At 46.1% G+C, this 17,702-nt stretch overlaps 1 protein-coding gene across 1 annotated transcript in view; it reads left to right on the top strand.

The window, feature by feature from the left end:
* Positions 1–17,702, top strand: part of SIL1 (SIL1 nucleotide exchange factor) — a 77,478-nt gene that overhangs the window by 39,351 nt on the left and 20,425 nt on the right. Inside the window, exon 8 of the mRNA XM_056856420.1 lies at positions 308–404. Within this exon, the coding sequence (XP_056712398.1) occupies positions 308–404 (97 nt within the window). The remainder of the gene's footprint in view (positions 1–307; positions 405–17,702) is intronic.

Raw genomic sequence — 17,702 nt, 5'->3', positions numbered from 1 at the left:
TCTGTAAAATTGTAGTTTGTTTGTTTTTGAGTTAGACTATTTTGGGAAGGGGGGGATTATATTCTGAACAATGGTGAAAGGGAGGAATGGAGCAAAAAAGGTTGAGAACCACTGCCTTAGGCAGATCATGAGAGGGAGGGCATCTTGGCCATCTTCTGTGCATGGAGTAGGGGTCACTGGGGATGTGGGGGAGAGGTAGTTGTGAATTTCCTACGTTGTTCAGGGGGTTGGACTAGATGACCCTGGTGGTCCCTTCCAACACTATGATTCTAAAAGCCTAATGAGTTTATTTCCCCTCATTTCTCAGCAACCCCCGAGTCCAGGTAGCAGCCCTGGATGGTGGCGCTTTGCAAAAACTGCTGGTGGTTTTGGCTACAGATCAATCGCTGGTTGTCAAGAAAAAGGTAAGGACACAGCGACGAATATCTGGCTGCCTTCCAGGAGCAGCACGTTTACCAGAACGCTTGCAGAATGTGCATCACTCTAAGGCTGTGTCCTGTTTATGGCGGCGCCACAGAGATCAGAACCAATCGCCACATCAGACTCAGCCCCAGAAGAGTTGCGTCTTTTTAACGCACAGCTGGGCTCATCTCTCTGGGTTGCAGTCTTCCTTTTGGAGTACGCACCTAGTCATTTTCACACTGTGTAACTTACAGCCAAGACCTATGCAAAGGGTCTTTGGGGCAGGAATAGTGTTGCTGCTGTCATAGTAGGAAGATAGTATGTTCTGTCCATCTACAATCTATATTAAACAGAGGCATGTAAAGAAAACACAGAAGGGGCAAAGACATGTTGGTTCATAGAATCATAGAGTTGGAAGGTACCACCAGGGTCATCTAGTCCAACCCCCTGCACAATGCAGGAAATTCACAACTACCTCCCCCACACACCCCCAGTGACTCCTACTCCATGCCCAGAAGATAGCCAAGATGCCCTCCCTCTCATCAACTAAGGTCATAGAATCAGCATTGCTGACAGATGGCCATCTAGCCTCTTCTTAAAAACCTCCAGGGAAGGAGAGCCCACCACCACCACTACTGTCTAGATGGAAACTCTTTTGATTTAATTTCAACCCATTGGTTCTGGCCCAACCTTGCGGGGCAACAGAAAACAACTCGGCACCTTCCTCTATACGACAGCCCTTCAAGTACTTGAAGATGGTTATCATATCCCCTCTCAGTCTTCTCCTCTTCAGGCTGAACATACCCATTCCTTGGGGCCTCTGTCTCTATGTAACCCCCACCATGCCCATCTCTCCCAAAACTGTTTTTTTTTTTTTAAGAACAGCATTGGAGCTCTGTTACATGCATTTGCATGCAATGTAGACATAGCTGCTGAGTGAACTGGATTCTCTGATGTGCCATGAGCTCTTGTATTCCAGATCTCCAAGGAGAAAGTTTTATTCAGAACCTAATCACATGGTGCTGGACACAGCCAGCTGAATCCTGCCTGCCTTAGACAAAAAAAGCACACTAAATTGTTAAGGAAGGGGCTATATTAATTGAGTTTACAAAGTCATGCTATGCAATCACAGCGAATAAATTCAGCATGAAAATATAGAGGCTGTACAGCGTTTCCCCAACTTCTGTGCCATTTTAGTCCTCACATGACCTTCTCTGGGAACAGGTAAGTTGTCCCAAGCTGGGGCAATTGATTCATTAGGGGAGGAGCTATGGCTCAGTGGTAGAGCCTCTGCTTGGCATTCAGAAGGTCCCAGGTTCAATCCCTGGCATCTCAAATTAAAGGGACTAGGCAAATAGGTGATGTGAAAGACCCCTGCCTGAGACCCTGGAGAGCCGCTGCCGGTCTGAGTAGACAATACTGACACTGATGGACCAAGGGTTTGATTCAGTATAAGGCGGCTTCATGTGTGTTCATGTGATCAACTTGGGGTCATGGTGGATCATAATACTCAGTGGATGGGGGGTGGGTGGGTTGAGGCTGTACCCTCTGAACCGGTTCCGGTTTTTCAACCATTATACAAGGGCATCAATGATGCCTGTTTTCTTTTCTGCCATCGAATTTCCCTGTTGATAGATGAAATGTGGTTGGTCCCCCAGAAAAGCAAACCATGATTGTGTGCATCTCAAGGCTTGAATGTAAGCTATGGGTAATTCTCTCCCTACAATACTGTTTCGTTGTATTCTGTATTCTTGGTGTGTTTAGGGCTCAGATATTTGGGATATATTTACCAGCTATGTGACCTAAGAGCAATTGCAGTTTGCTCTTAAGTTACTAATGTAATTCATCCTTGAGTGAATTAATAGTAACGCATGGCATTGATGCATTGCTATTGGAAGAGTTCAAGGTGCTTCATGGTTCAGCTGCCTTGGTCTGCGAACTGTGGTCTGCGAGCCGCTCGTTCTTCATTTGTTTGTTTTCGCAAATAAATATTGCTTACTTTCATCAGCCTCCAAATCATGTTATGAATGAGATCATCAATGCAGCATTTTGATCGATGCCTTCCAAAGGTGGCGCATAGCTGACGACCTGCTTGACTCAGCATGGATTCTGTCTCCGTTTCTCTCTCCCCCTTCTTCCAGCGTGGTGTAGCGGTTCAGAGCTGTGGTTTGGGGCGGTGGACTCTTGATCTGGAGAACCAGATTGGATTTCCCCACTCCACATGAGCGGCGGAGGCTAATCTGGTGAACTGGGTTTGTTTCCCCGCTCCTGGTGAACTGGGTTTGTTTCCCCGCTCCTACACACGAAGCCAGCTGGGTGACCTTGGGCTAGTCACACTCTCTCAGCCCCATCTACCTCACAGGGTGTCTGTTGTGGGGAGGGGAAGGTGATTGTAAGCCGGTTTGATTCTTCCTTGAGTGGTAGAGAAAGTCGGCATATAAAAACCAACTCTTCTTCTTCTTCTAATCCTATTTGTATCCTGGCCATTTGTTGGTGCTCCATCCAATGTACGTAGGGACAATTCCGTTGCTTTTCCTTCCAACAGCCCTGCAAGGTAGGTGAGGCTAAGAGAGAAAGTGGTTGGCTCAGGCTCTTCCCACCCAGTGAGGGATGAGTCCAAGATCAACAGCCGATCCTCTTGTGCCATCCTGGATTTCAGGCTGGCCTACTTACAGGGTTATGGGTGTTAAAAGATATAAGCTCAAGTATGCTTTCTTCCGAGCTCCTTGGAGGAAAAATGAAATGCAGAAGATATCAAACTCGTAAGCACAAACTTCCATTTGTTTTGGTAACTTCCCTTTGACCACTGGAGGAGCAAGTCCCTTTCCCCTGTCTAAAGCATGAATGTTTAATTTCCCTTCTCTTTGGCCCTTTAGCATGTCTGAATTTAATTGTCTCTCTTCAGATATATAAAAAAAATGTGTCCAAGCCAGTCAGCCTTTGTGATTATTTAATTCCAGTTTGCCCCTAATGGTAGTATAAATCTTCACCTGTTACTTGAGAAGGCATACATAAATCCCCCCCGACAAGCTAAGTACAGTCTTAATTCATGCCATTATGCACCATATATATTTGATGGAATATGCCCAGGGTCGGGAGAGAAATACCTTGATGATCCTGTTTTCCCCCCTGCTCCACTTCATAACAGAAGAAATCATCAACATACGGTTACCATGGGTAGCTTTGTACAAAAATAACTTTAATTTAAAAAAAAATTTTTTTTTTAAGAGCAATTCTCTCAGTAGTGACGCAGGGATGGTGTGAGATAGCTGAGGAAACTGTGAGGTGTCTTGACTAATTGGGAAAAAGGTTTGTAGCTCTTCAGTGCAGTATAAGATCTCAAGCAAAACTAAAACCAACAACACCCCAAACCCAAAAACCTGGGGTTGTTAATCAGCGCTTAACTTGGGATGAAGTGCTCTTTTATCAAGAAGACATTAGCGTGAGGGACTGACTGTCTAGCCAGATCTGAAGAACCCGTGGCCATATTTTCCTTTCTAGCTCCTCTCTGAATCAAAGGAAAATTGGATTAGCACCTGCTGGAATACACTTTGTATTAGCATTTACCAAGGAGAAGGAGAGATGCTCCTGTTGGAATTCTGGCGCTGTGAAAATATGATAGAAACTTGCTTCTTCCGTTCACTGGTGATGCAACGAAGTTGGAAGCCAGTGCAGCAGGTCTTTGCGATCAGCTCAGTAAAGATGACCAATAATCTAAATTACTGGAGAGGATGTGCGGGAGAAACAAACCTGGACTGGAGCAGAGGCTGTTGCTGTCTGCTCAGGGAAGATCGTTACAGAGGGTAGCCGTGTTTGTCTGTAGTAGAACAGGAGGAGGAGTTAGTTTTTATATGCCGACTTTCTCTACTACTTAGGGGAGAATCAGACCGGCTTACAATCACTTCCCCTTCCCCTCCCCACAACAGACACCCTGGGGCTGAGAGAGCTGTGACTAGCCCAAGGTCACCCAGCTGGCTTCATGTGTACGAGTGGGGAAACCAGCCCGGTTCACCAGATTAGCGTCCGCCGCTCATGTGGAGTGGGGAATCGAACCCGGTTCTCCAGATCAGACTCCACCACTCCAAACCAGTGCTCTTGACCACTGCACCATGCCGGCTAGATTTGAGTCCGGTAGCACCCTAGAGACCAACAAGGTTTTTTGGTGGGTAGGAGCTTTTGATAGGGAAAGATCCCTTCATCAGATACAAGCTGGAATGCCATTCCTGTTACTTGTATCTGACAAAGGAAGCTTGGACTCTCCATAGCTTATACCTCCTCCCCCCCAAACTTGTTGCTGTCTAAGGTGCTACTGGACATGAATCAAGCTGTTTGGGGAAGGGTGCAGGAAGGATGTCCCTCCATTATACTCAAAGAGGCAATTAAGATAGAAACAAGTGACATTCCCTAGGGGGCAGCTACAGATGTCTATGCAAAATCAGATTGGCTGCGTTTCCCCCTCCTGTGTCTCAGGCCGGGCCTCATAAGAACATAAGGAAAGCCATGCTGGATCAGACCAAGGTCCATCAAGTCCAGCCGTCTGTTCACGCAGTGGCCAACCAGGGGCCCCTGTGCCAAGTCTAGTGTGCTTTATAATGTACAGTTCAAACACAGCGGTGGTAATAGCTACTTCAAATACCTGTGGTACTCTGGTGGTATTGTGTACATCAGTGTTTCCCAAAGTGAGCAATAATGCCACCTGGGGGGCGCTGAAACAATCCAGGGGGGGCGGTAGTAGCCTCGGTTGCAATTGGGCGGCGTTGAATAAAAATAAGGGGGCGGTGGAAGCATACAGGAAGAAAAGAAGAAAATTTTGAAAAACTGTTTGTACATGTTTCATCTGTTGTGTAACATAGAGTTAAAGTCATAGTGATTACTTTATTTCCAAATAAACACACAAAATGTAAGTTATAACCAATCTGTGGTAGAGGCAAATCTATTGTGAAACTAATGAAGCTTAAGCTTCAGGGCCCCTAATCCTGGAGGGGGCCCCTGAAGCAACTTTTTTTAAATGAGTGAATTTCTCGACAAAATCGATGGAGTTTTTTAAAGATAGAATAATAAACCAATGGGTTGAAGTAGTTAATATTGACTTTAGAATATGCTCTAATACCCATTTCATATGGCCTCAAAATGTCCCTGTAATTGGTCAAATTTCAAAATTTTCTTGGGGGCTTGCAGTGCCCGAACCCCCTCACTGAGCTCACCAGAATCTATTCATAGCCAACATTTTGGCAGCTGGATCCTCAAATCCTTCGTTGGTGCACGGCTTAATAATTCTATAGCTCAGCCCTTTGGCTAGAGCCAATTGGAACCATAAAAAGACATCTGAATTCTTAATTCAGGCTGCACTCATCTCGCTTGTACATTTTAACACCAAAAATCAGATTTTCACCTCTTTACCCTAACAATACCCTTCTGATGACCTTCTACTTACCTATTATTATTATCATTATCATTATCATTATTATTATTATTATTATTATTATTATTTTATTAGTTAAATTTATAGCCTGCCCTCATTCCCAGTCAAAGCCGGCTCAGGGCAGGTTTCATGACCCTAGGCCTCAAGTGCAGCCTACAGGTCCTAGGTAAAGGTAAAGGTCCCCTGTGCAAGCACCGGGTCATTCCTGACCCATGGGGTGACATCACATCCCGACGTTTACTAGGCAGACTTTGTTTATGGGGTGGTTTGCCAGTGCCTTCCCCAGTTATCTTCCCTTTACCCCCAGCAAGCTGGGTACTCATTTTACCGACCTCGGAAGGATGGAAGGCTGAGTCAACCTTGAGCCTGCTACCTGAAACCAACTTCCGTTGGGATCAAACTCAGATCATGAGCAGAGCTTGGACTGCAGTACTTCAGCTTACCACTCTGCGCCACAGGGCTCCTAATACAGGACCTAGGGAGGCCTATATTAAAGTAGTTACCAGGCCTACATCTTCCAGGTATAGGGTTCCCAGGTCCCTCTTCGCCACCGGTGGGAGATTTGTGGGGTGGAGCCTGAGGGTGCTCTGGGCCCTCCTGAGTTAGGCCCATACCAGAGTGGTGGCAGCTACTGAAGATCACCTACCTCTCCCTTACCTGACAGCAGGTAACAACAATCATAATAAAATCATTTATATCTACAATTCATAAGTAATCAATAAAATTCATAAAACCATTCAATAAAATTAATACAGTTAACAAGATGGTACTCATATAATTACAGGGCCGTTGGAGGCCTGGCCAAGCAACCAAATCCTTATATCAGAAGTCCTGAGGGGGAGGGAGGCCAGTAATGATGACAACCTGTGGTCACCCTCCATTGTAGGCCTTGTGGAATAGCTTTGTTACAGGCGCTGCGAAACTTCTGAAGGTCCCACAGGGCCCTGATGTCACTTAGAAGAGCATTTCATCAGACTGGGGCCAAGGCCGAAAGAGCACTGGCCCTTGTTGGGGACAACCACACACTTTTAGAGAAAACCAATACTTTCCTCCAAGCATTGATGTTGGTTGGTGTGACTTTCATTCCTCCCAATTTTCTTTTTCTTCATTTTTGGTAAGTTTTTTTATTATCTTTGCTAGTATTTAATGTTAAAGATGTATAGGTCAAGGTGTGCTTATAAGCTTGATCCATAGGTAGCATGGATGATATTTTTATGTGTCTATTTCTACTGGGTTCATTAACCAGCAACTAGTGCTTCAGTTCCCATATTTACTGAGATATTTCTGTTTTCTAGCATAATTTTTTGAGTTTTTGGAAGTGGCAGACCTGGCTTATTTCTCATTTACTAAATTTTTAGTGGTAGAATTCTTTGTAGACAGTTCAACATAAGTATTCATGTGGGTCATGTCGAGGGTAATGCCTTTACAATGGTTGACCCGAGTCTTTCTTCCTCGTGGCATCTTCAGTCCTCCCCAAAGCCAACTATTGAGTTTTTATATAACGTTTGCTTCTACAACATTTTTTATTCACACCAGTGACTGACATGTGAGATAACCCAGTACAGCAATTTAAATCAAAATCTGAGATGTAGTAGTTAATTTTTTTAAAAGTTGGGGTGATCTGCCATAGAACAACCCCATTGAAGAAGATAACAGCAGTTTACCCAGACATTGCTGGTGGGAAGGGGCTCATTGTATGTCTCATTTTCAAGGAGTCCACTTCACCACCCTGTTCTCCACCATTTGGGCCTCAAGGTCCTCGCAAGGGCCGCAAGGCCCTTTGGGCCTTGTTGGATGATGCCTTGTTGTTGCTGGTTGCGAAGGGGCCCCCATAACAGTTCAAGCTTTAGGGCCCCAAAAATGTAGGTCTGCCACTGATCAGTGGTCAAGTCCACCGACAGGTCTTAACAAGCAAGTGTTGGCAGGCGAGCGTGTTGCACATTGTTGGGAAGTCCAGCATGCATCAGGAGGAATATGTACGTGTAATGTTTACAATGCAATACTATAAATAAGCAATATGTATGAAATTTAATTTAGGTAGTTTCTGAATTGTGTGATAAGCAGTTAACAATAGTGCAAGTGCAATAAGTATTTAAAAAAATTAATTCATCTTCAATACCTTTGATCTTTACGGATTATGGAGCACATACAAAGCAAAGTGTACTAATATTTCAATATGTTATTCGTGATTTTTTTTTAATATCCTTCGTTATCTTAATTTTCTGTGTGTAATGCAAATGTTACTATGGTTGATTTTAAAAAATAATTTTACGATTTCAAGCTTCAAGGTGTCTTATTGACAACAACATCTTTTTTTACTGTGTTGTAGGATGTAGGTAGAAATACAGATACATAAATGAACGCTGATTTGTCACTGCATCTTTCTGTTTGTTCGCTTAAAGAAGGTAGATTTCCAGGGGGGCGCTGAGTAATTTTTTTTCTGAAAAGGGGGCAGTAGGCCAAATAAGTTTGGGAACCTCTGGTGTACATAGATAACCATGACAACTCGGGAGTTCTCCTTTATGGAACTGAATCCCTCCATATCGCTGATGGTTTTAGTAATATTAACGGAGGAGCCAAAGTACATACGGGACAGTTCTGTAGGCCTCCAGTCGCAAATCCCCTCTGTAAATGCCACCCTGAAATCACATCTTAATGAAGGTCTTTGACAAAAACCTTGCAGGAGCTTTCCGAAGCCACCGAGATAATAGGTCGCTGTAGCTTAATTAAATCTGAGGACAGCCAGAAAGCCTCACCTCTCCGTTTACTATTTTCAGTCGTAGGGGTCTGTTCCCTCACCCGCTAATCCCATGACGGAAATGAAAACATACGTTGGTTTATCTCTGCTTGGGAGTTAGACGGCCTGGGAATTTAATTAGAGCCCCATCGTGTGTTCTCAGCGCATCCACTACGCTCCTAACAGTGAATATGCAGAGACGTCGGCTGGCATGAATTCACTGTGTGCTGGCAGGCTTACATCTTTTACCCCAGGGGTAGTGTAGGGGAGGGGCCATGGCTCAGTGGTAGAGCATCTGCTTGGCATGCAGAAGGTCCCAGGTTCAATCCCTGGCATCTTCAGTTAAAGGGACCAGGCAGGTAGGTGATGTGAAATACCTCTACCTGAGACCCTGGAGAGCTGCTGCCAGTCTGAGTAGACAATGCTAACTTTGATGGACTGAGGGTCTAATTCAGTATAAGGCAGCTTCATGTGTTCATGTGTAGACCCCAGAGAGACAGAGTGGTGTAGTGGTTAAGGTCTCAGACTAGGACCTGGGAAATCCAGGTTCAAATCCCCACTCGTGCCATGGAAGCTTGTTGGATGAACTTGGGCCAGTCACACACACTCAGCCCTGGCTAGTATTTAGATGGGAGACCTCCAAGGAATACCAGGATCATGATGTGGAGGCTGGCAATGGCAAACCACCTCCGAACTTCTCTTGCCTTGAAAACCCTACGGGGTCGCCATAAGCCAGCTGTCATTTGATGGCAAAAAAGGTGTAACCCTCAGGTCATGTTATGGCCCAGCCCTAGCACTTTAGTCTGGAATGCGCTGCTAATTACCAAGCATAAACAGCCTCTATCTTGTGAACTTGTTTTGTGGTCTTGACCACAGTATCAGAAGAAAAAAGAGGGGAATAAGACCCAACCTAAAAACAGAAGCTGGGTACCCGAGGTTGGGTAAAAGGAACTTGATAACTGCACACATAGTATATGAAAGACATATACTAACCAGTATTACAACTAGAACCAATCTGACCAACTGAGTAATTGGTAATAGATTTTACAACCTATACACATGCCTGGTTGGGTTTGAACTGTTTGTATATGTATTTATTTATTTCTGTAAATGTGTGCAGGCTAACATGGGTTTTAATTAACCACTGATGAAGGCCCAATAGGCCGAAACGCGTTTGGTTGTGGTTACAGATGACAACCTTAGGATATGCCATTGTGCTATTTTAATGTTTTAAAAATATTTTTAACCTTTACATAGCGCTTCCAATAAATTATATTTACAGTATTTATATACATATATATATTTTCCTTTTACCCAACCTCGGGTACCCAGCTTGACCACAGTATTTCCACCACTTTTCCAAGGGCTGAGCGGTCATCTTGATCGAGGGCAAATGGATTTAAATGTTCAATTGGAGGACCATTTAATTAGTGGAGCATAAGCCTGAAACTCTCCACAATATCAAATCTATCTCAGATCTATGGCATTCAGATTCATAAGTAAGAAACCCCTCTTGTATTCAGCAGGGGCTGCTGGATGTGGACTTTGCTACTGCGGTTTGCACAATTCCTTTCTTGGCTCTTCTTTACCATCAAGTTTTACTCTTTGAAACTTCTCAACCGCTCTTGCTGGAAGGCCAGTTTCTTTCTTTGCTGCATCACCTTCTCTCCGCCCTCCAAGCATTCATGGATTACCAGCTGGCCTGGTGTTAGGGATCAAGGACAATGAGATCTTTTATTAGTTCACAGTAGGGTATTCTTCCTTTGAAGAGCATCATCAACCTTGAATAGATGAGGCCAGGTGTAATTCAGCCATTTCCAGTCTGCAATGTCACACACTTAACTTTGGCTCCGGGGCCAACTGATTGAAAATTGGCGTAGTGCGTTTTTGGAAGAGTTTCTACCTTCATTCTTTATCACTGTGAGATCAAAAACAGCTTGCTGGATTGCTGAAAAGGCATAATTCATAGCAGTGTTCTGCCTTCACAGGTGAAGTGAAAAAGTGCACTCTTCATTTGTAGGGTTGGTAACCTCCGGGCACTAGCTGGAGATCTCCTGGTATTACAACTGATCTCTAGCCGATAGAGTTCCGTTCACCTGGAGCAAAATCTCCAGGTATTTCCCAACCTGGAGCTGGCAACCCTATTCATTTGAGTCAAGCTTTTTACAAATGACATGGAAGCAAGACTGTTGTGAACAACTGAGTATTTGCTTTGCTCGGTTGGTGAGCGTCATTCTTTTGAACCTTCCACGAAGTGAGTGCAGAGGTCAAGGAAAATCCATGCAAGCAGGCTGAGCTGATCTAAGCATGTTATGAGACCCATTCCATGCGAAACGTAGCAATGATCTTCAAGAGCTATCACTACAGCTACCTGACTAAAGGAGCAGTCGTAAGCAGGTCTTCTCCAGGAGGCTCATCGCCTGTGTTTGCAGGATGCACCCATTTGGAAGCCGCTGCCTCTGTCATAGGACAACGGCAGGCATCCTCCCGACATATTGTGATTGGCTCTGCTCCATGGCAGCTATTTTGCTACCCTTTTCCAAAGTCTCACCAGGGCACGGAGGCTTAACAAGCATGGCTTCATCCAGCACGGTGGCCCAGTGTGGTGACCGGGTGGCTTTTCTGTCGGAATGGCTGTTTAGTAGCTTCTCTTTCACTCGGGAGGCAAGATGCTGGAGAAAGGCCATGCAGCTTTAGTCTGAACAATGGAGCCTGCCCATGTTGACTCTGTTTAGCTGTTGCCGTGGCACAAGATGAGGCTGTTTGGAGAAGGGAATATTAATTTTGGCGGGGGCAGAACGGTTGGGGGGAAATGCTCATAAGGACATAAGACAGGCCATGCTGGATCAGACCAAGGGCCATCAAGTCCAGCAGTCTGTTCAAACAGTGGCCAGTCACGTGCCTCTAGGAAGCCCACAAACAAGACAACTGCAGCAGCATCCTTTCTGTGTTCCACAGCACCTAATATAATAGGCATGCTCCTCTGATCCTGGAGAGAATAGGTATGCCCCATGACTAGTATCCATTTTTACTAGTAGCCATGAATAGCCCTCTCCTTCATGAACATGTCCCCTCCCCCCTTCAAGTTTTCCAAGTTGGCAGCCATCACCACATCCTGGGGCAGGGAGTTCCACAGTTTGATTATACGTTGTGTGAATAAATACTTCCTTTTATCTGTTTTGAATCTCTCACCCTCCACCTTCAGCAGATGACCCTGTGTGCTAGTACTGAGAGGGAGAAAAGCTTCTTCCTGTCCACTCTCTCCATACCTTCCATAATTTTATAGACCTCTATAATGTCTCCCCTTAACCGCCTTCTTTCCAGGCTAAACAGCCCTAGGCATTTTAACCGCTCCTTGTAGGGCAGTTGCTCTAGCCCCCTGATCATTTTGGAGATGTGCCCTTTCATTGAAATGCTTCACCTGGCTGTCTAAAGGCAGGAGTGCGATCTGCCACTTTTTTTGTTATTCCCAACCACTTTGTGGCTGTTGCATGCGTTCAAGTTCCTGTGCAGGTCGATCTTGTCTTTTAGCTTTCCAGTATTCTTTGCTTCTGCTAAGGTATTGCACTCTCTGGTGGAAAAATAGACCCTACTTGTCGTGGTCAGCTGATGTTTTTTCTCCACCACCAAGCTTCCCATCTCCACCCAACAGCCAAACAGAAAGCTCATCCACTCTGAACAGAAGCTGTATTTCGGATCATATGTTCTCAGATGCAGTGGTTTTAATATGTAGAATTAGAGAGCTAATCCTCCTGGTATCTCCTGGACCATTGGGAGTGATGCTTGTGATCTGAAGGTAGCCATGACAGTTAGAGCTGCGGCTCAGTGGTAGAGCATCCTGTTGGCATTCAGAAGGTCCCAGGTTCAGTCCCCGGCATCTCCAGTTAAAGGGACTGGGCAAGTAGGTGATGTGAAATACCTCCTCTGCCTGAGACCCTGGATAGCCGCTGCCGGTCTGAGTATACAATACTGACATTGATGGACCAAGGGTCTGATTCAGTATATTCAACCTCCAGTGGGGCCCAGAGTTCTCCCAGAATTACAAGTGATCTCCAGACACAGAGATCAGTTCCCCTGGAGAAAATGGCAGCTTTGGAGGGTGGACTTTATGGAGTCTTAACACTCAAATCTCCAGGAATTTTCCAACCCAGAGATGGCAACCCTAGTGACAGTATACATACCATAAGCATTTTCTACTGATTGTACTGAATTTGTAAACTGCTGATTCTGAAGAGCTGTGCATGCTTCTAGTTTTCGCCATGTCATATTTAGAGGTATCACTTTTAGAACAAATTGAGGCAGAGATGTGGGGCAGGAAGCTTTCCAGGGATTAGTTTTTTGACAGGACGTTTTCCATTTCTAAACATTCATTTCTTTCATAAAACTGATGACATTGAGTAGATACCATTGCCAGTACAATAATAGGCAAGCTTGGCAATTTCCAAGTTTCTTTACGGTAATTATCCCCGGGAATTGCGGGAGAGAATACATGAGTATGTTTCTTGATTTGTAAACTGGGGGACAGGGAATAAAAATACATAGACTGATCTGAATAAGTTATGGATTCACTTGATTTGACATGCACAGTCAATGAAAACCAAAGCTAAAGTTCTTATTTAGATGCCTCTACTTGTGTGGTGAAAAAGATATTGCTGTCACCCCTCTGATGTAGAACTAATGCAAGCCATGAGGTGCCAGTGACCTTTATGGCCGAGAGTTAAATTATGTTCAAAGGCGTGTGGACAACCGTGTCTGTGGCTTCCACATATCATGTGCAGTTCCTTTGGTGTGCAGTAATTACTGTCTCAACACTAGTTTTCAGAGCCTCTGGTTTATTTCTGAAATATAAACAATGTACAGGAAGTACATACTATTAAAATTTGTACAGGTATTAATCCAATAAAAATAATTTCTACATAAAGCTTCCGCATTGTTGGAATACAACACTTAAACCATATGTCCTGAGACGCGGGTCACGCCCCACGCCTCGGGCCTTCCTTCGCCCACCACCGCTGCTGGCCCCACCCTTACACGACCGGGGGGAGAGTCGCTTACCAAGAGGCGGGCGGGAGAAATGCTGTCCGGGGCTGTTGGGAAGATGGCCAGAGCAGGCACGGGGGGGGGATGCGCCGGGTCCCCGCGCCCCAGAAACGGCCGGCATGACTCAGGGAGCCGCTCCAGAGTCGGCAGCAGCAGTGGCCCTCCCAACGCGGCCGAGGGGACAGCCGCGGAGGCAACAGAACGCCCGGCTTCGCATGGCGTTTCAGCTGCCGGTCGGGAGGGAGAACGAGGGATCCCCGTTGGCCATGAGCCGGAATGGGGAAGGCGAGTGTCAGAACGGACCCGTCGCCAGACCCGGCAGTACCCAGCACCGCCGCTAGGGGGCAACCAGGGGCGCCACCCCATATTATATTTGTTTTTCCCCGCTATTCGAATTTTCAGTCCATGTATTCGTTGCTTTGGGACGTGAAATTAACCTGAGATACTTCTTGTTGACTAACTACAAGCCGTAATAAACATGCTAAATCAAGTCACACTCTACTTAGGGCATAGATGATTTTCTGGGGGAAATATTTATTTATTTTGAAGGTTTTTATGCTGCCTTTCTGCCCAAGTTGGGGTCTCCAAAGTGGCAAACAGTCAAAGCCATTAAAACAAGCTTTTCAAAATATTATAAAACCAATTAAGCAAAGCACATAAACAGGAAGGAGGGTCAGTGTGGGAATACCGTTAGAAACAGTAAGTCAGCGGAAGACAATGATAGAGGGAGACAGGCGAATCTCCCCGAAATGTTCCAGTTCTCATTTTTCTGGAAAACTCACATCACTGTCAAGACACTTTATTAATATATATAAAAGCTGCCTCCCCCAGAGACTCTGCTTGAATTTCTTTTTCGGCAGTGGTATATCCCTTTCTACAAATAGAAGATGTAAACGTGTAAGGAAATTGTTTGGAAAAGCAGCAGAGGTTGCACACAGATATTACCCCTGCCCCAGGATGTGGTGATGGCTGCCAACTTGGAAGGCTTTAAGAGGAGAGTGGGCATGTTCATGGAGGAGAGGACTATCCATGGCTACTAGTCAACATGAACACTAGTCATGATGCATACCTATTCTCTCCAGGATCAGAGGAGCATGCCTATTATATTAGGTGCTGTGGAACACAGGCAGGACAATGCTGCTGCAGTCGTCTTGTTTGTGGGCTTCCTGGAGGCACCTGGTTGGCCACTGTGCGAACAGACTGCTGGACTTGATGGGCCTTAGTCTGATACAGCAGGGCCTTTCTTATGTTCTTACCATTTAGGATGTCTATGAACCCATTGTGCCATGGTTGTGTGGACACCCCTTTCTTCTTGCACGGAGACCTCTGGTTAGAAACAAATTCTGGTGACATACAAATTCAGATGTGTACAAGTTAACTAGAATTGCTTTCCCATCCCAGCAAACTGGGAATACAAACCCCAAATGGTTAGAATCCCAGAGTGCAGGGCGGAGAACTGCTCCCAGTTAACTTGGCTACCTGCATTCATAGGCGTTAACCAGAGTTAATTTCTAATCAGAGTTCTCGGGACAAGAAAAGAGGGCGGGTGTGCTCACGCTCAGGTTTGTGCGCATCATCCTGGGTAAAGTTGGGCTTAAAATGATGTGTGAAGGTAACCAGACATACCGCAGTCATTGTGAGCCAGGTTTATGATAACGTCTGTTGAAAACAATTAGGGAAGTGCCCGGGAATCTCCTGCCCTCTTTAGTTCCAAAGAGAAACTATACCCTGGCCCACCAGCCACCGCCACCTCCTGCTGAATGGCACTCAGGTTCGAATTCCCACTCTGCCGTGGGAGCTGGCTGGGTGACCTTGGGCCAGACTTGCACTCACAGCCTAACCAACCTCACAGGATTGTTGTGAGGATAGAATGGAGGAAAGGAGAATGATACGAGTCGGTTGGCTCCCCTTTGGGGAGAAAAGGCGGGCTATAAACAAAGCAAAATAAATAGTCTTTGTCTATATGAGTAGCATTATGGGGTTCCTGCTACAACCCCTGCCCCTCTAAAATCTGCAGCAGTAGCCCTCTTTCCCTTTGTTTTCATTGTGCCTGTGAGAGGTGGGATTCAGAAAAATAAATACCCCCTCTACTGCTGGGCTCATCCAACACTGGCTTTTCTTGGGAAGGGTTATCAATAGGGTTGCCAGGTCCCTCTTCACCACCGGCGGGAGGTTTTGGGGGCAGAGCCTGAGGAGGGTGGGGTTTGGGAAGGGACTTCAATGCCATAGAGTCCAATTGCCAAAGTGGCCATTTTCTCCAGAGGAACCGAGATCTGTTCGCTGGAGATCAGTTGTAATAGCAGACCTCCAGCTAATACCTGGAGGTTGGCAACGTTATCAACTGAGAAACAAGGTGGATGGCAGTGATGCACCATGGCTTGTTCTGTTCACTAATCAAAGAAGAACAAGAGCCACGAATTACCTTTTATTAGGACCAACCAAACATACCCAAAACACTCTGCAAGCTTTGAATCCCCTAAGAGCTCTTTGTCAGGCTGGATGTTACCAAAAATTAAAAAGAGAGAAGGCAGGCTTCTCAGGCCATGGTCTTTCCTTCTACCCTTCTGTCTTTTACATTTTTGTAACATCCAGCTTGATTAAGAGGTCTGGCGAGCCTGAAAGCCTCGCACAATGTTTTGTGTATGTTGTGCTGGTCCTAATAAAAAGAATTATGTGGATGATTTTATTCTTGCTTTTGCATTTTATGTGGACCAATGAGACTGTATGCCCTGATTGTGAGAGTCCCCAGCTAGTTGGGCAAACTTCGCCAAATCAATTGCTCAGACTTGGATGCAGAAACAAAAGATTTATTGAAGGCTTCAAATAGAGAAGACAGGCTCATGGATTCAAAGTTGCGAGTGACTAGCTTATCGGGGTTACAGTATTTATCTACTACAGGGCATGAAGGTTCACACGCATGGGAGACATGGGAGGTTACAAGGCAAACCGGTGCAGCATAAAACATCAAACAGTCCTAGAGAGACAGTGAGGGCTATCTGCATTTCAAGGCCGGAGTCAGCCCGAGGGAGTGAAGGCAGAAGGCACAGCAGGGGAGGAGAGGTGGCACCTGGGCAAGAAGGACGAGGCGGGGGACTCAGGAAGATACACAGAGGTGCGAACTGCTTGTACGAGTTCAAAGAGGGAGAGATAGAAACAGATAGGAGCCAAAACCAGATGGCCCTCACATTCTGCCCCCCTTAAGGCCCCCCTCCCGCGAGTTCGGGAGGTCGAGGCTTCTCGGGATAAGCGCAATGGAATTCGTGTACGAGCCGGGGGGCGGCCATGTGGGGGGCTGCAACCCATTCATCGTGCGCGGGGCCTAGATGTTTCCACCGAACAAAGTAAAACAGCTTTCCCTTTTTCCACTTGGAATCCAAGACCTTGGACACTTCCATGTGGGTATCCCCACCCACAACAGTGGGCACTTCTGGTTTAGAAGGGGGGTGGAACTGGGGAGCGGAGACGAACGGCTTGAGCAGACTGATGTGAAAAACGGGGTGTACCCCTCGAAGGGTTTTGGGAAGATCCAGCTCCGCAGTTACCTCGTTAATCACCCGAGTAATGGGGAAGGGGCCCACATAGCGGTCGCTGAGTTTTTTACAGGGTCGGAGGGAACGCAGATTCTTCGTGGAAAGATAAACCTGTTCCCCCACCCGGAGTTCCCATCCCTGTGACCGGTGTTTGTCAGCCTGTTCTTTGTATTTCCGCTTGGCCCGTTCAAGGTTCTTCTGTAGCCAGGGCCAAGTGGAACTGACCGCCTGCACCCATTCCTGCATCTCGGGCACTGCCTCGAGTTCGGGGGAGACGGGGGCGGCACCGAAAGGGCCGAAATCGGTTCCGTATACTACACGGAACGGACTAAACCCCGTGGAGGAGTGGGGGGCATTGTTGTATGCGTATTCCGCGAAGGGTAACAGGTCCACCCAGTCATCCTGATGGTAATTAACATAGCATCGGAGATAGCACTCGACCACGGCATTTACCCGTTCGGTTTGGCCATCAGTTTGCGGGTGGTAGGCAGACGAGAGACCCTGTTCCCCCACCCCCATAAGCTTCAGGAAGGCTCGCCAGAATTTGGCAACGAACTGGGCCCCTCTGTCG

The sequence above is a fragment of the Euleptes europaea genome, chromosome 10, assembly GCF_029931775.1.
Source record: "Euleptes europaea isolate rEulEur1 chromosome 10, rEulEur1.hap1, whole genome shotgun sequence".
In the NCBI taxonomy this organism is placed as follows: domain Eukaryota; kingdom Metazoa; phylum Chordata; class Lepidosauria; order Squamata; family Sphaerodactylidae; genus Euleptes; species Euleptes europaea.
Note: the sequence above shows the minus strand (reverse complement) of the source record. Positions and strands in the feature narration are given on the sequence as shown.